Here is a 22,197-nt window from a genome sequence, read left to right as displayed (position 1 = left end):
CACCAATTCTTGCAGCTGCCACCCACACTAGACCTCCCTGCCCATGACCAGTGTCTGTCTCATTGGCTCCTCCACAAGGGATTCTGTCATATCCTCCCCTCAGGGCTGGTTTTTGGTTGCTTTTTCTCTTTGGACCATTCTGTTTGTGATAGCTTTTTCACAAGATACAAAGCTTCAGACCTATTTTCTCTGGTGGCATCTGTCACAGAGAGAGTCGCTTAGGACAAGTCATGGCTGACAAGCCTCATGCTACCGTTATAGCTCCTTTTTCTGCTGTTTGCATGCATGAGGTAGCAACACGTGTTTTGGAGCCCTTTCATGGTCTGTCATTAGATGCCTCCCCTGACTCCACAGCTCACTCAGTAGAGCCTGAAGTAGGGTTATTTAGGTGACAGTGAAAGCCTCCACTGCTGGCCCCAGGCTTGCACTTCCCAGCTTCCAGGATGAGGCTGAAGGTTCTGCTTTGGTGCCGACAGCACACAGTTGGGAGGGAGGGCTGCTCTCCGATCTAGAGGGTGCCATCCTGAACGGGTGCCTTAGCTGGGCCTTTTGCTACTATAGTTTGACAGATGATTCCAACTTGGTTTCCATATTAATTTCCCGGGGATACTAAATCAAAGCACCCAAAATATTGCAACTCGGAAGAACAGAAACTGTCTCACAGTTCTGGAAGGAAGAAACCCAAGATCAAAGTGTTGGCAGGCCTGGCTCCTGATGAAGCCAGCAAGAGAGACACCTTCCATGGTTCCTGCCCAGCTTCTGCTATTCTATAAGCCTTTCGGTACCCCCTGCTTGTAGCCCCATAACTATAATTATTTTACATGCTTTCTGTATTTCTGACTTTGAGTTTAAAAGTCCAACTGGATATTAAATATAATTTAATTAACTATAATAATAAGTATATTAATATTTAATCTCTGTGTTGGTTATTTGGGAACAGGCAGGTGGAGAGAAAAGTCCACTTGCATGCTGAAACCATAAATAGAAGGATAAGGGGAGAATAGGTGTCAGAATTTGGGAGAAGCTGAGAAAGGTAAGATACACATGACACAGAGCAGAGAAGAAGCAGTAATGCAGAGATCCTGGGCTGAGAATGTAGCTCAGCGATAGACGCACTTTCCCGACATGATCAAGACCCGAGGTGCTGCAAATCCACCACAGGTGCACAGGAACAAACACAAAACAGGAATCCCAAACCTTGATTAGCTAAAGCCTGGATCTCTGCTTCTGGCCACTTGGTGTGTTTTCAGGGTAAAGAATGACATCGAGGGAGAGGACAATGGAGAGAGAGAGAGAGAGAGAGAGGAGAGAGGGAGGGAGAGAGAGAAAGAGAGAGAGAGAGAGAGAGAACTCTGAACGACACCGTTCTCAAAGCTCACTCAGGCTGTGTGATTTCTGTATATTTGCAATCTCAACATATGGGAGGCAGAAGCAGGAGGACTTCTCTGCAAGTCTCAGGTCAGCAAGGACATGGAGCTCCTGTCTCAAGAAACAAAAAACCAAACCAAAACAAACAAACAAAAAAACCCCACTGTTCTAGTCTGCTTCCTGTTGCTGTGATAAACACCATGACCAAAAGCATGTTGGGTATTGTGATGAGGTCGCTTGTTGGTTCCTGGCTGCTCAGCCACAAAATAATCACACAGAAACAGTATTATTTAAAACACTGCTTGGCTCAATAGCTCTAGTTTTTTATTTGCTAACTCTTACATCTTAATTTAACCCATGTTCATTAATCTGTGTATCGCCACGTGGCAGTGGCTTACCAGGTAAAGTTCCCAGCATCTGTCTCTGGCTGCGGCTCTATGGCTTCTCCCTGACTCCACCCTTCTTTCTCTCAGCATTTCATTTAGTTTTCCCTGCCTAGCTCTGTTCCTCTATAGCTCTGATATAGGGCTAACACAGTTTCTTTATTAACCAATGGTAATCACAGCATATAGAGGGAAATATCAAATCCCCTCCCCTTTTCTGTTTAAATAAAAAGGAAGGTTTTAACTTTAACATAGTAAAATTACATACAACAAAACAGGCATCGAGCAAGAAATACAGTTATAATATTTATATCTACTTTATCTTTTATCATATCTAAGGAAAACTGTAACTATAACTATGTATTCTTCAACTCCATCAAAGACTCCAGAAGGAAAGTAAACAGGAAGTGCATTGTAAGCAACTTCCAAAACTCTAGAATTGACAGAGACATCTTGCTGCCTGGACAGTCACCCAAAGTTCTTCTGTACTGTTAGGGCAACCATCTTTAGTCTATAGGCCCATCATATCCAGCAGACTTTTCCATGAAGCAGGAAATTTCAAAGACAGTTCCACCTATATTGGCAGTTTGTCAGTCACTTTCTTCTGTGTTGTGCAGAATGTCTGGCGGAGTCTTTCATGAAGCAGGAACCCCAAAGGATCGTCTTACACTTTGGCAAGGTCAGCAGTCATTTCTCTGCAGGTCTTGCATGTCCAGTTCATTAAGCAGTTAAGGCAAGAGAAATTTCTTGCCCAAATGGCTAACCAGCTCCATGAGGAGCCTCTTCAATGCCTATCTTCTTCTTGAAGTAATTGGTACTGCCAGGAGCAGATGTGTCCCATACTCATGAAAAATCCTGTTTTTAAAACAGTTTAAATGCCATATTCTGAAGGTCTCTGAAAGATTTGAAGAATACCTATCTAACTGAAATATATCTCTATATATCTAGAAAACCCAACCAACATGACTATAAGGTTGACTATTATAGATGATTATCTTTTAACCTACATTTCTTGATTATACATTAACTTCTTAAATGAGCTGCACAAATACAATACCTTAATCAAGAACAAATATATATATGTGTATATATGTATATTATAACAAAATTGACCTTAAATTTGTATCAATAAACCACATCTCTATAGCATATCCTCTTTTAAATGTAAAGAAACATTTATAAACAATATTTGGGAGTTTGGGCATAGTTTTTCTTCAAACTGCTTCCTGCTGTTTATTGGGCAAAGTAATTTTTTGAGGGGTGTTCAAGGCAACCTTTCAGGGAATCTTGATCTATCAAATCACATTAGTCTGTAATGAATCCACAGGTTTTCATTCTCTGTGGAAACAAAAGAAGAACCTCTTTTTCAAAGCAACATATCCTTAGACCCAAATTCTGAAATCAAGATACCTTTATAATATACATGCTGGTTTAGCTTAGCAGCCTATACAATGAAATGTCTCTCTGTACTTAGGTCCTTAACAGTCAAAAAATTAAAAAAAAAACACAATAATATACATAATCCAGACTCTCTTTGCATATTCCATCTTTATGTGGCTTTTCTTACTCTGTTATTTTTTAATATTTATTTTATTATCTTTACTCTTTTAATCTATGACTGTCTGTACTCTGTCTCTTTAAAGACTTTGTTTTATTTTTTTTATAAAGCATTTATTTCCTTTTATGACTTTCTATGTCTTCTTTCTCCCCAGCCTATGTACATTCATCCAACACAGTGACCCATTTAGAGGCCTTTTATGTCTGAATCTGTAATCTGTATCTGTAATTCTTTACTGTCCAGGAGCATGTCTTAAAATGCTAAGTGTTTTTTTTAAAACTTAAGCTGCACCATTGCTAGGGGAAATATGGCACTGTCTGTTTGCCGCACCCAGCCCAGCATGCCAGAGCTGCTCACTGCTTCCAAGAGCCATGCACACTGCCCCATCTCTAGGCACATAGCCAGTCCATGTTGCCACCAAGCAAGCCATAGCACATTGCTCAGAACCCCATTCAAATGCTATGTCTTCTGAAAGAGCCAGATGTCATGCTGGCAGCAGGGCTCAGAAAGTCGGATTTTAAACTGGCCGTGGCTTTTTTCCCCTGCTACTGCTGAATCAGGAAAACCTTTCTTAAGGGCGCCGCAGCATACCACCAGCAAGCAAAGCCCATTTGGGGAAAAATGTGGCTAAACTTTGTTTTTTAGTGTTTATAATTCCTTCTCAAGCCCTCTCAGGTTTTATGTGGATTTAGTCCACCACACTGGCACCAATTTGATGTGGGATTTCACTCTGTATGTTGTGATTACCATTGGTTAATAAAGGAACTACTTTGGGCCTATAGGAGAACAGAGCTAGGTGGGGAAAACTAAGTTGAATGCTGGGAAAAAAGAAGGGAGGAGTCAGAGGGAAACCATGTATCCCTGCCAGAGAGGATGCTGGAACTTTAGCTGGTAAGCCACAGCCATGTGACTATACACAGATTAATAGAGATGGGTTAGTTTAGGATATGAGTTAGCCAGAAATACACTTAGGCTATGGGCCAAACAGTATCGCAAATAATCTGTTTTCTGTGTGATTGTTTCGGGGCTGAGCAGTGGGGAAACAAACATGCAACCTTATTGTAACACTTGGGAAGGAAAGGGTTTGTTTCATCTTACAATTCCCGCGTAAGAATGCATCCCTGAGGAAAGTCAGGGCAGGGATGTAAGGAACTAAAGCAGAGACTATGGAGGAGTGCTTTCTGGCTTGTTCCCCATGACTTTCTCAGCCTGCTTTCTCATAGCACCCAGGACTACCAACCAAAGGGTAGTAGTGCTCCCAGTGATCTGCCCCACCCATCAATCATTGATCAATATGAGCAGCCCAGTTTGATGGAGGCTCTTTTTCAACTGAGATTTCCTCTTCCCAGATGATCCTAGCTTTTGTCAATTTGACAACAAAACAAAGCAACAATAGAAACCTAACCATCACAACAATTAACCAATCAAACAAAGCTCCTGTGGGGCCAGTAGCCTGAGTTCCCAGCAGCCAGAGTGGAAAGAGAGCACTGAATACATGGGGGAATTCAGCACAAGCCCCAGAGGGAACATGCCTCAGAAACAGCTTAAGTTACTACAGGAAATGGCTGCTCTCAGATTCTTCGTCATAAAGCTGATTACAAAGATGGTCTCTAAGGAACGTAGCTGTCTGACAGACTCACATACGATGCCCTCAAGCAATTCCGTAGAATACAAAGCATAAAATCTACAATGCTTGGTAGCGAATCAAAAACCTCCATCCTCAGGAAGAACCAGCAGATGTGAGTCTTAACCGAGAAACGGAGCTGGGAGAAACAGATGCAGAAGCAATAACAGTTGAGGAGGAAGAGAGAGGAAGGATACAGAATAAAACTTGACAAAAGCTAGGGTCATCTGGGAAGAGGAAATCTCAGTTGAAAAAGAGCCTCCATCAAACTGGGCTGCTCATATTGATCAATGATTGATGGGTGGGGCAGACCACTGGGATGATAAGTACTTTGGTTACTATAAGATTGTTTTAGTGACTGCTCTGTTGCTGTGATGAGACACCATGACCACAGCAACTCAGAAAGGAAAGCATTTAACTGGGGCTGGCTTACAGTTACAGAGGTTCAGTCCGTTATCATCATGGGTGAAAGTGTAGTGGTATGCAGACAGACGTGATGCTGGAGAAGTAGCTTGAGAGTTCTACATCTGGATCTGCAGGCAGCAGGAAGAAACAGAGACACTGGGACTAGCTTGAGCAGTTGGAACCTCAAAGCCTACCTCCAGTAGTGACACACTTCCTCCAACAAGGACTCCTTGTGTTTTCATGTGGGTGCTGGAGATCAAATACAGGTCCCCAGGCTCGCTAGGCAGGTATTTTTATGGACTGAGCCAACCCATTAAACGCTGTTTCTGGTTTCTGAGACTCTTCTCTTCCCAGTGAAGCCCAGGATGGCTCTACGTAGCTCAGGTCGCCCTCACTTTCCTTGCCTCAACTCCTAAATGCGAGGATTACAGGCACCCACCACTATACTCAGCTATACAAAATGATTCTTAAAAAGATCAATAAAATTAAAGCTGTGTTGAAGGAAGACTAGGTAACAAGAACATAGGCTCACACAGAATCGCAACGTGTTCATTAAAACCATTCAAAGGATGATAACAGTAAAATTCAAAAAGTTATGTATCAATAATTTTGATGACTTAAGGCAACTAGAAAAACAAATAGAAATGTTTCTTTTAAGAAACAAATTATCAGACTAAACTAAAACTAGAAAAATAAGGGAGTCTTTACCAAAACAAATTTAATTCCTAATTTAAGCAGCCCCAGAGAAAACTTCAGGCCTAAGTATTAAGGCATAAATAACAGAAATCCCACACAAACCCAGAGGTGAGCAGAAAAATATTTTACCAGGTAGATTATGCTATTATGATGAGGCAAAGACTTAAACATAAAAGTTCCAGGAACTTCTTAAAATGGTTTTCAGTCAGAAACAACGGAGTCTCTCATGAATGGATAGACTGTTTTTATATCCATGCAAAGCAACAATACTGAGAAATAAAAGAACCCCCAAAGTGGTAACAATAATGATGTCTGTGTAAGATGCTGAAAGAAGCAGACTTCAAACAGTGCATCCTATGTAATTCCAGCCTCACGAAACCAAAGGAAACAGCAATGTCCTGTAAATTGTTACTTACTGACCACTGAGTCAGTGACTGTCTGGTTCTGCGAAGTGGGGGCTAGACAGCTGGGGAAGGGACACTGTCATGTCAAAAAATGTTTGCACTGTGACTTTAAAAATGTTGATAGAACTGTATACACTTGTTAAAATACATTGTACCTCATAGTTAAAATATGTGTGTTTTGTGTAAATCTATTATGATAAAAGATCTTGATGTGTAGAAGGGATATAGCACAATAAAATAACGTGTTGTTATAATAGAAACAACTAAAACATATGGACGCATAGAAGCTGGAATTGAGATGGAAAAATATATTCTACCAAATGCCAACAATTGGCTCTAAGTAAAACCCAAATAAGCAAACCAAAATCACCACCACTATCACCCAGCTGGGGTGGCTTTTTTTGGGACATTGACAATAGTGGGAGAGAGAATCTCATAATTATATGGGCAAATGTGTTCACTATAAAATGCCTTAAGTCTTCAAATAGATAAAACTATGAGATTAAAAAAATAAGATGTTGCTGAAATAAGCCATATTATCCCCATGAGTCAGAGAGACACATCTTTATATAAAAGTGCTTTTGACTAGAAGGTGTGTAACAGTTATCCTAATCATTCCCAGAAGAAATGCAACGTAAGCAGAAACACCACGCTCACGGAAGGGGAAGGTGGAACAGAGAGGACAGGTGCATGCGTGTTTCGTCTGCATGTATGCCTGTGCATCCCCACTGCCTGTGGAGCCAGAAAAGGCTGTGAGCACCACCTGGGTGCTACTGAACCCAGGTCCTCTGCAAGAGCAGTACGTGTGCTTAACTGCTCAGGAGCCTCTCCAATTCAAAACTATTTCCTTTTAAAGGGAAATATTTAGGCGTTCTAGGAGAGTGGACGTAGTTAAGATCACTTGGAAGGCATCATCAACAAGGGGAACTCCGGAGAAAAGTGTGCTACCTAACTCAGTTGAACCTGGCAGAATAGAAATGTTTCCCTTGGTTGTTTGGGTGATAGGAATTCTGTGTGTGATGTCTTAAATTCCCTGTGAGCTATGAGATGAGTTCCACTCCAGAGGGTGAGCATGAAGGTAGAGTTAAAGGAGGTTGGAACAATCTCTGGTGAGTAACATGGAGGCTGAGTTGTTAGTCACGCACGTTACATGAGTATCCACAGTCTTAGGACTCTTTTCCCTCCCTGTCCACACAGTAGCGCTCCCAAGAAACATGAGAGCAGCTGGACAGATGCATGCACACATCTGGGAGGCAGAACCGGGCAATGAGGTCAGCTGCAGTTTAAGCTGGAGAAGAAAAGACGGGAGGGCTGGGCATAGACAGCAAGTGGTGGATGAGTGGTTCACAGATGGCGACTTGGATCTCTGAGGCAGGGAACTGGCAATGAGAAAAGCCAGGAGGCAAAAGCCGGCTGTCTACGGACATATTGTTAACTGGGGGGGGGGGGGGGCGGCATCATTAAATTTCCAGCATCCCAAATACCTGAACAACTGAAGACAAGAAATATTATAGAGCTTCTAGAATAAGTTTCCTCGTATAAGGAAATTGTAATTGCTTATTATAAACAATGCAGCACAAGACTGGGCTATCCAGTGGTAGGTAGACAGTCATCTGCTAATTAATGCAGAGTTTGCACCCAAACTTAAAAACCCTGTATTGCTTTTCTAGTTCTGTTTCCTGAGGTGAATAATAAACAGCAGAGTGATTATCGTGAGTCAGTGGACCAGTACCTGCTGCTGTGGTCACATTGGTTCAAATCCCAGAGATAGAAGAAAGCAATCAGATGGCAGCAATGCCCCTCAAACGCTTCCTTTCTTGCTGTCTTCTCCTACTTGAGGATTCAGGGAAGGCAGAGGATCAGCCCCAACCCCAGACTGCAGTTTTATCCCCAAAGTTGATCTGGTTTACAAACTACGATGTGCAAAGGCACGAGGGAGTTTTCACTGGGGTGGCAAAGATGAATTGGATTTTATTCTAAAGGAACTTTTGAGTCTGATCTGGGGGAACACAATCTAAGACATGGAAAACCCCTAGAAGTGAAAGTTTAAAACTAAGCTATGAGAAAGATCTAGGAAACAACTGAGAGTGGCTGGGAATAGGGTGGCTGTCTTAGTCTGGGTACTATTGCTGCGATGAAGAACCGTCACCAAAGCAACCTGGGAAGGAAAGGGGTTATTTAGCTTACACTTCATCGTTACTGTTTATCACTGAAGGAGTCAGGACAGGACCTCAGGCAGGGCAGGATCCTGGAAACGGGAGCCGAGGCCATGTACAGGTGCCGCTTATTTACTTGCTCAGCCTGCTTTCTTACAGAACCCTGGACCACCAGCCCAGGAATGGCCCCTCCTACCATGGGCTGGCCTCTCCCCCATCAATCACTAGTTAAGAAAATGCCTTGCACCTGGGCCTTACAGAGTCATTTTTTTTTTCTCAATTGAGGCTCCTTCTTTTCAGATGACTGTAGCTTGTATCAGGTTGACATAAGACTAGCCAACAGGAGGGTTTCTGAAGAAAGCTGCCTTTGAACTGGGTACTGAAGGATCAGGACAACTTCAGGGAAAGGGGGCACAGATGCAGGCTGAGCTGCAGGGATAGTCCAATGGAAGGTAAAGGGGGCAGAGGGAGTTTGGAATTTATGGAGGGGAATGTGTCAGCTGCACAGTTTCTAGTTTGTTCCACCTGTAGAGGCTTATCTGTTGGGGAAGGGCTTATGGATCTCACCTGTCCCTGAGAACTTACCAGATAAAGGCTGATGAGGGAAGACTAGTCAGAAACAAAACTTTAGTTTACCCACGGTCCTGTAAGCAACCCGAATGAATTTCAAGGACACACACACACACACACACACACACACACGGTGAGGGAGGGGGAATCGAGCTGGAAAGACTAGGTTTTAGGGGAGAGGAGACATACATTATCCATGAAAATGTCATGAGGGAGAAACACTATGAAAATACTGTGTATAAACATTAAAGGATGCTCACTTTTGAATATGGAAACACACACACACACACACACACCTAGGCTTCATAAAAGGTTTGGAGTACATTCATTTTTAAGGGTCTTGTGAATATCCGAGTCTAATGGAAAGTCTTCCCCTCACTTCTCAGCCAGCTAATGATTCCTATTCATTTTGAAAATACGAGTGAGAGGTAAGCAGGTAAGTGAGATTTTGGATGCACGTCTAGATTCATTTTCAGATTATTTTGTTATCTTGCGCCTCAGTACAGCTATTTATTTTATTTTTGACAAGGACCGTGTATATACCTCAGGCTGTGCTGTAATGCGCATGTCAGGCTGTCCTCCGAACATCCTCAAGGCTGCCATGACAGGCGCGCGCCCGCTGACTTAAAACTTTCATAGTGATGCTCGCCTCACTATGAGAGCCGAGCCGGGGGCCCTGGCCCTACGGGGACCGCGTGAGCAGCCGCCCGGCAGCAGCGGCAGCAGCGGCAGCAGCGGCAGCGCAGGCCTCCTGCTCCTCCCCAGCCCGCCCAGCGGCCAGGCGATAAAACCCTGTTCCAGCCCTCGGCCAGCCGCTCAGCGCACGCGGTGCCCGTCTCTAGGCAACGCCAGCGCCTCGGACTTCTGCGCAGGCTCCGCGGCGGCCACGCTTGTTTTCAAACAGCTGTCCAAAAGAGCCAATCAGAGGCGGCTCACGGAACTCGAGGAAGCGGATTGGTCAGAGGCGTATCCCAACGACCAATCGTCGTGGAGGGGAGCTGGTGGGGACCGGAAGTGAGCGCGGGGATGAGGGGCGGTGGCGGCGGCGGGCAGTTTGAATGACGCTGAGGTGGACGGCGAGGAGCGGCGTCGTGTGTGGACGGGCGCTCGGCGGTGAGGAGTCCCAGGCTGAAGGACCCCGGAGCCCCGTTCTGTGAGGGACGCAGGTGAGCAGCGCCCTCTTAGCCCGGCCTCCCCGTCCAGCCCCACGCGCGGCCGCCTCACCGGGCCGGAGACCCCCGTCCGCGGCGCGCCTCCCCTCATGGCTTCTAGAAGCTTCCTTGTCGCTCGGCTGAGGGTGCCGGGCCGGATAACTAGCACGTGAGGAAGAGCAGCCGCCGTAACCCGGCTGAGCCTCCTCGGGGGCCAGGCGCGGGGCCGTCCGCGTCTTCCTCGAGTCGTGGTGACCTCCCCCGCCCTCCAGAAAATTATTCCGCTTGCTACTCCATAGCTGTAATTCACCGCAGGGTAAATGTCTGCCATGCGGACCCTGCGAGCCTCGGAGTTTCGTCTTACCTCGTCCCCCATTTATTGGTTTTACTACTCTGGCTCCAGTGATATGATTTAGATGTCTCAGACCTGGATTGTCCGCACCTCCTGGCGATTAGGCGATCGCATAGAAAAATGTGTACGTGTGTGACTGCAAACGTGACGTAGCTGTTTGTGAAATTTTGAGTTAGAAAAGCAGCCTGCCGGTTTCTCTTGCTTGTTTCTCGTCTCTGGGCTGTTCTCTTTTGTCTTGTTGGCGTGCACCACTTTCTGTCTGTCTGTCCCTCTCTTTTCGAGATGTAGTCCTGGCTTTCCTGAAACAAGCTCTGTAGACCAGGCTGACCTCGCACTCAGCTGACTGTCTCGGGATCTTGCGCCTCCACCCCCCGGATAAGGCTGTGGCATCTGACTCTCGTGATTTTGGTGACTGGCTGGATTGATGTTTTTGGTATATTGTACTCTCACTTTTGAATGGACAAGGCATCTCTTAGAGCAGGGTAAATTGTCCATTGTTCGTTGAGTATTCCTTTCAGCAGTTCCTGTGAGATGTTGGTTGTGAAGTAAGTTACCCATGTCTTCTGAGATCTGGGACAGAAAACCCTTTTTTTTTTTTTTTTTTTTTTTTTCTTTTCTGGGCAGGAAAAACAGTTTTCACGGCTTGATACCCACCCTGTCAGGGTCCTTGCTTTTCTTTATGTTTTGGAAATGTTTTTTCAGAATATTTCCAGTTAGATGCTGTTTGAACATTCATGCAGAGAAGGGGCTCAGAAGGCAGTAATCTGCGGTTCCTTTTGTATCATAGGCGAACTGACATAATAGTTAACATGTACGAAAAATGTACTAGGAGATGCCCTTTCGATGGTCTAGGATGTTGCCAGCTTTTGCAAATGAGGAAACCAGGACACAAAGAATAACTGAGTGATTGGCTTAAGGTTGCGTGTTATTTAAGTGACAATGGTGCGTCTTAAATGTGCTTTGTGTCACTGTATGTTCCAATGGAGCGTGCCTTTACCGCTTCTGTAGTAACCTGGCATCCACTCTTGGCTGGTACGTGTATTAATTTAACAAATACCAGCTTGGAAAGAGCTGGGCATCTTGTGAGAAACTGACTGGAAACGATGCACTGCACTGTTTAGGGATTTCAGAAAAGGCCTGCCTGGGGGTGTAAAGGATGAGTGATGGGGGCGTGAAGAAGGAGAAGAACATCTGTGAAATAATGGCGTGCTTTCCTCTCATCTAGGTAGGAGCTATTTCACCTGGAAACATTACAGCAAAACATTTGTTTAAATAAAGCACATAGCTATGTAGGAGCTTAAAACTGAAAAAATAACAAATGAAGAGAAACCAAGTAAGTATGCTAGATAATCTGAGTTTCCTTAACTGACTTTATTCCTTTCAGTTTATTTATGAATGCTTGAGAAATAAAACAAAATGAGCTGGGCATTGGAAGAATGGAAGGAAGGTCTCCCTACAAGAGCTCTTCAGAAAATTGAAGAGCTTGAAGGACAGCTGGACAAACTGAAGAAAGAAAAACAGCAGAGGCAGTTTCAGCTTGACTCTCTGGAAGCCGCACTGCAGAAGCAGAAGCAGAAGGTATCAATCACTTTCTGAAGCAGTTTGCTGTCTTTGGATTGGTTCACTTTCTTGTAGAAAAGCGATCTTGTTATCTCCAGGTGATAACCATCTTTCCCTCAGAGATTTTAGATTGCCTCTGGTTTCTTCATCTGTGGCTTTATTGCTACCCACCTGCTGATATTTAGGGTTTAATTTCATTTGAACATCTGTTTGGGAAATGGCTTTTTTGCCTTGTACAGTAAGGTCAAGTGTCTGAATTTCAGATCTGAGCTGTTATGGTATTTTACAGTTCAGATGGAGAGAGCTCTCAGACAGTGAGCTTTTTACTTTGGTGTTTTCAACATTGTCCCTTCAGGGAGTTAAATGAAAACATAAGACTTCTTAAAAATGAAAACAAACCTGTTAGCCAACTCTTTGGTAGTACAATTATGGCTTCTAATATAGTTTTGTTCAAGGAAAGTTTTATTTTTGTTCTTTTCTTAAAATAACTGGATTCCTCAGTGAAACTTGAAAGTGAAGTGTTTAGGACAAGTTAAGGCTTATTTTAAAATTCTCTTCGTGTGTGTATGTGTTGTGTGCGCCTGATTGTATGTGCACCATGTGTGTAGTGCTTAAGGGCCCAGAAAAGGGCATCAGATCCCATAGAACTGGAGTTCTAGACAATTTTGAGCCATATAATATGGGTGCTAGGAACTGAACCCAGGTCCTTTGCAGAGCAGCAAGTTGCTCATATCCACTGAGCCATCACTTCAGCCCTTTATGTTCAAATTCTTGAAGGGATGTTAAAAGATAATATAATATGTAGCTTTATAGAACTTTTCTATCTATATACTCAATATTTTGATTATTTAAATTTCTGTTTCTGTAGCATCGCCTCCCCCACCCCAGGTTGAGGTTTATTACTACAATGCCTCAGAAAGTTAGTTTTAGAGTCAGACTTACATATAATACTTGCTAAGTACACAACAAAATTATTTTCTTGTCAACAATCTCTGTTAGGTTGAAGATGGAAAAACAGAGGGTGCAGACCTGAAACGAGAAAATCAAAGATTGATGGAAATATGTGAAAATCTGGAGAAAACAAGGCAGAAGATTTCTCATGAACTTCAAGTTAAGGAGTCACAAGTGAATTTTCAAGAAGGTCAACTGAGCACGTGCAAAAAACAAATAGAAAAACTGGAACAGGAACTTAAGCGGTAACTGAGTAATGTTTGTGTGGACTTCAGTGCCAAGTGTCTCAGACCCCCAGCTGAGAGCCCGGCCAAAGGCTGAGGGACTAGGCTCACACAGAGTTGTTAATACTTGTAGGGCTAAGGGTCCCAGTGTACAGAAAGACAAACACTAGAGGGCATCAGTTGCCACCCCTTGCTTTTGCCAAATAGGGAAACTAAAGCTGCCAGAGACCATCACTTGCCTACCTATAATTTCTGTCTGGATGGAACAAAAGAGCCCCTAAATGGATGGGTACCATTTCTAGCCATATTCCTTTCTTGCTGGCTATGTTGACTTAGTTTGTACATCTCTTTTAAAAATGTCATATAATATCTGTATATTAAGTCTCTAAATTTTTTATTACATTTATTTGTGTGTTCATGCACATATGTGGAAGTCATTGGACAGCTTTTGGTAGCAGGTCTGGCATGGTGACAGATGCCTTTACCTGCTGGGCCATCCTGCCCACCCCAGATCTCTTGTTTTGAAATGATATAATTAATATCTCTGGTTTCATAATTACAACCTATGTTTTAAGAATGTCACTTAACTTGTGCTTCTGAAGTTCTGAGCTCTTCTGTGTCTTTCTTTGATTTAGATGTAACATAAAATTTGCTTGGACTGTATTCCCAGTCCTCTATACTTCTTTGCTGCTATAGTACTTATGATAATTGAACCTCATAATATTTTGATGACAGGGGTACTACATTTTACATCTGGCTTAAAAATTACGTCTCACTAAATGTCTGTTGGATAAAAGGTTTCTTAGAGGCAATGTTTTGCATGCACTTTGTTCTCTGAGAATGTGTAGCATTTGTGCTTTGTAGCCTTTGCTGTCATCTAGCTCATTGGTCTCGGGTTCTTTTGAACAGGTGTAACTCTGACCGTGACAGAAGCCACCACGCCGCACAGTCTGTAGATGTTTCTCTGAATCCATGCAGCACACCACAGAAACTTGCTACAGTTCCACTCACACCAAGCCAGTCTTATATCGGTAAAGATTTTTATTTGGTTTTAAATTCTTCAAGAGAAATGAATTAGTCCACATTTGAATTCAGCTTTTAATTTGGTATTTCAAAAATATCATCCCCAGTTGCACGTTTGTTTACATGTTGAATTATGTTGAGCTGTTAGGAGTAAGCAGTAACCCTTACATTTTACCTTCTGCAGTATGTTTTAAAAGTTTCAGAATATGGGAGACACCTTAATTTTCATGTTTGAGTAATGTGATTAGGATCTTGATATGTTGTTTTAGTCTTCTGTTACATATTAAGGTACTTATTTCAAGACTAGTGCAATCATTGCTGATGTGTTAATTAATTCATTCATGAAATGATTAGTTGACATAAAAATTTTATTTGATTGTCTGTGTTCAGGTTCCACATACGAAGATCTAAAAGAAAAATATAATAAAGAAGTTGAAGAACGGAAAAGATTAGAGGCAGAGGTTAAAACTTTGCATGCTAAAGTAAGTTCATGTGGTCCCTGCAGAAGAAGATGCATCTATAGAGACCCTTTTCTGTAGCAAAGAAGAGTGATCTGCCTTATCTAGGGCTGGTATATTTCTCTTACATTGAGAAAAACTACAGGGCTCATTGTTGATTATTTTTGCTTGTTTTTAAAATAGGGGTAGCAAGATGGCTCAGCAGGAAAAAGCACTTGCTTTGTGAACCTGACTATAGGTTCAATCTTTGGAACCCCATGTGGGAAGGAGAAAACTGACTCCCCAAAGTTATCCTTTGCATACATACACAAATAAATAAAACTAGATAGGAAAAAACTGGACATTGTAGAATATGCTTGTGATCTTAGCACTGAAGAGACTGAGGCAGAAGAATCTTGAGTTCTAAGCCATCCTGACCTACATTACTTTGTCTTGAAACAAAAGATAAAGACACTAGGTGAGGTTAGTTTTATCTACAAATATTAAATGTTCATGGGGCACCAATCCTTTATTAACCCCTAGAATAAGGACTGTATTTGGAGAGAGAAGGACTAGGGAATTATTCTTTTGTCCTGATACTTGCTGGCTTACTCCTCTTATGGAAGGCAGTTACTATAAGAACAGTGAGTTTATTGGTAAAATTCTCACTTCAGAGGAGAATGTTGGCAACACAGTGTCCCGTTTCATTTAGATAGTTGCCAGTAGGTTTTTTTTTTTTTTTGTTTGTTTTGTGTTTTGAGACAGTCTCCTGTCTTAGACTGGCCTCAAACTTACCATGTTGCTGAGGAGGATTGCCTTGAAGTTCTGAACCACCTTCCTTATTCCCACAGTATTGGGATCACAGGTGTGTGCCACTAAACTTGCTTTATGCTGTGTCGTAGATGGAATCTCAGGCTTCATGTATGCTGGCACAATACCCATTCTGCTGTGTCGTGGATGGAATCTAGGGTTTCATGTGTGCTGGCACATAGTCACTCTGCTGCACCCTTAGGTATAAACTCTAGTTTTGAGATGGGTCGCTGAGCAGAGAAGTGGGTGAAAATGTAGGATTTCAAAACCTGTGCTACTTTAGAGGCCACCCTCAAATCTGATCTGGAAGACTCCTTCACCATTGCTGTGCATGTTACGTCATTTTCTAAAACAGTAACAACAACAGAAGCCTCCAAAACAGCTTAGTTTGGTATCAGTGGTACATTACTGCCAAACAGAAATTTGGTGAGATGACACAATTCAAACAGCTTAAGGCAGAATTTATAAGTATATAACTAAATATTGAGGATCAAAAGGTACCTTTTTCTTTACACATCCTTAAACCTTGCTCTGAGGTCACCAGGACTGTTGTACCAAAGGCACTATTTATCAAGATAAATAAAAGATTCTTCAACTTGTTCTAGAGACATGTGCTTTATCATTTGGTGCTCGTTCTGCTCTATAAGGAATGTGAATCCTATAACCATTGAACGTCTCCAGTGTTCAGAAGAGTGCTTGCTATAGAATTATCACAACATGCAAGTGTTGATTATAAAACATCCACATGATGTTTCTGGACTGCATTACCAGATAACGAAATGTGAGACTTGTGACAGTTCTGTAGGTTGATACTTAGTGTAAAAGTACCTGGGCAAAGGAAATCCAATTTTAGAATTTAAGATGAAGGTGAATAACGGTACATAGTACCAAGATTTAACCCCTATGAATTGATGGCACCTCAGTTGGTATTTATTGCTTGTTCTTCAGTGATGAGAAGTCTGACTGTTAGGACATTGTACTACTAGGTCTTGGGATTTATGATGCCCTACACCTGGTTAGCATTCAATATTAGTATGCTGTTCAAGCATCATCGTCATGGAGTTGTGGTTTTGTGTTTTGTCTGAAAAGAAATGGCCCTAAATATTGAGATTTCTAGGTTTGGGGATATAGGTCTACAGTAATGTGATTACAGATCATGCTCAGGGCCCTGGGTTTGATCCCTATCACTGGGGGGTAAAAATATAAAATAAAAAGAAAATTGAGATTTTAAAGGACTTCTATTTTTACAGAAAGTGAGCCAGCCTGTTCCCCAAGCCACCATGAATCACCGGGACATTGCAAGACATCAGGCTTCCTCATCAGTATTTTCTTGGCAACAGGAAAAGACCCCGAGTCACTTTTCATCTAGTTCTCTGAAGACCCCGCTTAAGAGAGATGCCTCTGCTTCTCACTTCTGGGGGGAAGAAGTGACTCCTGACAGATCAAATCTGCAGATAGAGAAGATAGGGAAAAGAGATTGCAGCAGCAGTGACAATCCCAATACTCAGCTTTTGGAGCAGGTTAAGGCCCAGAATCAAGGTAACTTTCTGACATAAATTTAGTTTAAATGGAGGTTTTCCTAGATCATTTCAGTCTGGGGTGTGCATTGTATATTTTGTTAGACACATTGGTAGTTCATGTTCCAGACTCATGTTGTGAAACTCATGTTGTCATTTCTGTAATGACAAATGACATGACAGTTTTGGAATGAACTTGTATTTATATTGAAAACATAGCACTGTGAGCTGTTAAAGTAGTCTGAGAGGCTTGACTTATTTTCTCACAAGCAAAGTGAGTAGGTTGGTTACAAGTTTGCATCCTTCATGCTTCTCACTTGGCTCCGTTGAAACACTTAGAACGGGCCTGTGGTCTGAGCAGCCTTGGCCAGAGGTGTGGCATGCCAGGCTGTCCGTATGGGAGCAAACCTGTAACCTTGGCTGATTTACCATGCTGCAGCTGACAGCCAAGCATACCAGGTGGTGTTTTGGAATCTACTCTTTGGACTATGATGATTTCCAGGGCTGTGATGTATTGAGAGTCATCATCAGTGTTTGCTGGTGAGAGCTGTCACACTGCCAATGCCATTGGAGCCAGGACTATGTTGTGTGCAGGGAAAGGGAGGAATATGGTTGTTAATTTGGCAGTATAAGAGGTTTGCACTGTCTTGATCTTCAGTGGAGGCAAAGCTCCCAGGTACTGTAGGAAGGTGAGCACCTCTCCGCCTAGCACAAGTTTGTATTGACATGGGCATAAAGCAAATAATAATGTCTAGTGTCTAAAGTCAAGTGATTACACAGGGCATTACTTTTGGTAAGCACTACACCTCCATAAGGTGCTGCTTGCTCTGTTCCTCCGTGAAGACACAAGAAGATGTATTTCTCTGCTTTCAATAGGGTAGTTAAATATACATGTCAATGGAATGCCGACTGTTGAAGTTAAATCCAATTAATGTAGTTTCTACATTAAATCTAATTTAATGTACATAAGAGTTATCTCACCAAAGATTTAAGAGTAAATAAAATAAATAAGTTGTGAACATTTTGTGAGTATATGTATGTCTTTGTGTATCTAAATTGGAATGTTCTTTTCTTTTGTGCTTTTAGACCTAAAAAGCAAGATGAATGAGTTGGAACTACGTCTGCAAGGACAAGAAAAGGAAATGAAAGGCCAAGCAAATAAATTTCAAGAGTTACAACTACAGCTCGAGAAAACGAAAGTGGAATTAATTGAAAAAGAGAAACTTTTGAACAAAACCAGGGATGAACTAGTGAGAACCACAGCACAGTATGACCAGGCAGCAACTAAGGTACTTGACTTTCCATGAATAATTGAGAAATTGTCATTTTTTTATGCCTAAATTTATAAAGTAACTGTTTGTAAAGGGCTTTGAAAGCGCATGCTGCCCGCTGGCTGATGTAGGCGAGCTAGTAGGCTGTCTGTGGTTGGGTAGATAACGGGACCTGTCTTGCTAGTGTCTTTCCAGCTGAGTGACACTGAGCAAGTCACAGTGACCAATGATGCACTCAAATGGAATCGGAGGAATACTGAAGCTGTAGGATAGTTTCTGAACACAGGGTGGGATTTCCATGATCTGCTCTGGGACTCAGTAGATGCATGCTAACAAAGACTTTTCTTAAGGCTTCGAGTGAGGTCATTATTTGAGGATCTGTTACTTTAGCTCAAACCAACCTCTGGTCTGTTTTTTTCTTGAGTGCTGCTGTATGTTCAGCATTATTCTAGTCTTGGGATGTGTAGAGCAGTAAAAATTACTGCCCTGTAGAGGCAGAGTATTAACAGCAATGAAATAAATTTAGAGACGAGTAGTATAATAATATTTAAAAAAATAATAAACACACTGCTATGTAGTAACATGGAGAAATGAATTACCTTTCAAAACCAACCATGATGGATTTGGTGCTTTCTGGGCCCAATCTCTCTGAGCCTAGTGTTCGGCTTATATCGTCATTCTATTTGAAATACCCACTTTCCTGTGATTCATGTGTTTTCTTGCCATCTACTCTCTTCTGGCATCTTCCTCAGGGCTCTTTTAGTGTCATCATTTATGTTCTTGGCTTATGGCTCTTTCATTTGAATATTAAGAGTTACAGAGAAGCCTGAAAAACCATGTCTGAGGTATCCCTATGGATTTCTTTTTCCTTGCTAAAGGAAAAACTAACATTTCTGAGTTTATAGGTGAAAATTACTTCTGTAGACCTGGGTCTCTTTGCTTTCCCTGGGCAGGTTCCTTTTTCTTCCCTAATTAAAATTTTGTTTTAAGATAATTGAAGGTTCATATTTAAGTTATATGAGGCAGTAACTTACTAATGTGCCAGATTATACTGATTGGTTTTCAGATATTTGAATGAACCTTATATCTTAGGAAAAGTCCCACATGATTATGACATGTAACTTCTACATAGATGTGAATTTTATTTCCCAATGACTTGTTAAGGATTTGGGTATCTAACTCTGATGAGAGAGATTTATTGTTTGACATTTTCTTTTTCCCTTCCATCTTCGTAAGATACTTGTTAACAGGATAATCTTAGATGCATAAAATGAACTAGGAACTGTTCTGTTTTCTGCAAGAAAATGCCATTGATATATTTTTCTTCATGGATTGATTAGAATTCCTCAATGAAATCAACCAGGCCTAGAGGTTTCTTACATACAAATTTTAATATTTTAATTTCTTCAGTAATTAATGGAATTATGTGTTTTCTACTGAGGGAATTACAGTGATTATCTCAGTGGTCAAATTCCTGTCCTATTTTCATTCTAGCTATGTTGTCTTCTTTGAAGTATGTTATGCATACAATTAGGTCATTTTTTTTTTTTGGTCCACTGTTTAATTGGTGAATTTAGCTCATTTACATTTAATGTAACCATTTGCCATGACTTAAGCCTGTGACTTTCATTTTGCTTTTCCTTTCCTGCTTCTGTTTTTTATTGCTGTTGTTTCTTAACCTTTCAGTAGATTACATAAATTTTTACAGGCTTCATAGGTTATTGTGTGTTCATTTTGCTAGCTTTGATATGACACATTTGCCTCCCTTGTTTTTTTTTCCTCCCCCATTTATAGTAGTCTTAAGTGTCTTTTTAGCTTACACTTAGAACTAATGTTTTACAACAATTGTTAGACATTTAAAAATGTCAGAGATTAATGCCTTCTTGTATTTTCTTCTTTTCTAAGTTCTTCCAGGGTTCCATTTTTGATCTTTACCTTTCTGCTTAAAGTGTTTCCTGTTCCATTGTTAGGATATGTGTGCTCTCCACAAGCTCCTAGTTTCCCTTAGTTTCAAGATGTTTTGATTCCTCTTCATTCCTGAAGGGTATTTCTGGTTGAGGTTTGTTTTGTTTTCTCCCCAGTACTGTTACATTTATGGACTCTTAAACTCTTTTATTTTCTTCTGCCTTCCCACTCATAAGTGTATTTCAAACTAATGTTCAGAAGCAGTATTGTTGCTGTGAGGTAAGAACATGTCTGCTCTTTTTTCTTTTTATTTGAAGTATTATTACTGATAGCAATACTTTTGTTTTATATTTGCCTCGTTTTTGGTGAGAAAGGTTCTTTGTGCTACCTGTCATATTTGGTGAAGTCTCTAATCAGATTATTAGTTGTTTTGACTTGGAGAGTGCTGAGACTCTGACTCTGGCTTTCATCTTATTACTATTCCTCCAGGTCCTTAATATTCAGTTTTATTTCAGTGCCTTTTGGATTCCCTTTTCTCCCCAAGTCAGTTTCAAATCTACCCAACTGAAAGTTCAGTCCAACTTTTTTTGTGCCTAATATGACTTTATTAAAGTTGTGCTGACACCACATTATGTTGTGTGTCATTAGAATTGCTTATTAAATAAAGCACAGCTAATATACTCTTGTGCTCTCAAGTGATTGAATGTTGTTTGGGTCTTTTTCCAACTAGTTACAAACTATAGTTGAAGGCTGGAAAGAGTTTAAGGCTGACAGCTGCTAACTTGGAACCTAGCACTCATACTTTACAATTGAAAAAGAAAGCTGAAAAGAGTGCCCAGGATCATAAACTACATAGTTGCAGGAACTTGAGCTCTGTGTACGTTGGAGCAGTGGTTTTCAACTGGAAGATTACAACCTGTAGCCTGAAATTTCTGTCCTTCCTGGTATCGCAGCCATTTAGTCCCAGAGAAACATACAGAGGCTTATATTAATTATAAACAGTTTGGCCTGTTAGCTCAGGCTTACTATTAACTAGCTCTTACAACTTAAATTAACCCATAATTCTTAACTATGTCTAGCTACGTGGCTTGGTACCTTGGCTCAGTGCTACATTTTCATCCTGCTTCCTCTGTGTCTGGGTGGCCACTACAGACTGAGCCTTTCCTCTTCCTAGAATTCTCCTAGTCTGGTTGCCCTGCCTTTACTTCCTGCCTGGCTACTGGACAGTCAACATTTTATTAAACCAATACAAGTGACAGATCTTTACAGGGTATAAGAGCATTATCCCACAAAGACAACACCAGGGTGATGAATGAGCCTTTCACAGGAGTCACATATCAGGTATCCTGTATATCAGATATTTACAATTCATAACAGTAGCAAAATTACAGTTATGAAGTAGTAACAAAATAATTTTATGGTTGGGGTTCATTACAACATGAAGAACTGGATTAAAGGGTCGCAGCATTAGGAAGGTCGAGAACCACTGTGTTAGAGTATTATAGAGCATACATGACATCTAGTGGGCATCTACTTAACACATGGATTGTGCATCACTGGTACCACAGTAGGATTCAAAATATGTTTGAATGAAGCACAGATGCCTTCAAGGGTCTGTTTTAGTGTTCCCATCTAAAATAAAAGGATTGTGGTCCCTTAGGGATACACTGCACTATGAAGGAGTCCCAGTAAAGGGTGCCAAGAGTTTGTTTACATTGGTGCTTGGTTTTCTTTTCTTTTCTTTTCTTTTCTTTTCTTTTCTTTTTTTTTTTTTTTTTGGATTTCAGGTCTAACGTTTCTCTGTGGTTTTGGAGCCTATCCTGGAACTAGCT

The 22,197-nt window shown here is 41.5% G+C and overlaps 1 protein-coding gene across 1 annotated transcript in view; it reads left to right on the top strand.

The window, feature by feature from the left end:
- Positions 1-10,203: 10,203 nt before the first annotated feature.
- Positions 10,204-22,197, top strand: part of Cenpf (centromere protein F) — a 46,193-nt gene continuing 34,199 nt past the window's right edge. The window contains exons 1-7 of the mRNA XM_005348860.2: positions 10,204-10,330; positions 12,052-12,245; positions 13,227-13,423; positions 14,312-14,433; positions 14,816-14,907; positions 16,923-17,211; positions 18,276-18,478. Coding sequence (XP_005348917.1) covers positions 12,084-12,245; positions 13,227-13,423; positions 14,312-14,433; positions 14,816-14,907; positions 16,923-17,211; positions 18,276-18,478 — 1,065 coding nt within the window. The 5' untranslated portion in view covers positions 10,204-10,330; positions 12,052-12,083. The remainder of the gene's footprint in view (positions 10,331-12,051; positions 12,246-13,226; positions 13,424-14,311; positions 14,434-14,815; positions 14,908-16,922; positions 17,212-18,275; positions 18,479-22,197) is intronic.

This window comes from Microtus ochrogaster, chromosome 6, assembly GCF_000317375.1.
Source record: "Microtus ochrogaster isolate Prairie Vole_2 chromosome 6, MicOch1.0, whole genome shotgun sequence".
In the NCBI taxonomy this organism is placed as follows: Eukaryota; Metazoa; Chordata; class Mammalia; order Rodentia; family Cricetidae; genus Microtus; species Microtus ochrogaster.
This window is presented reverse-complemented; position numbering and strand designations above follow the sequence as displayed.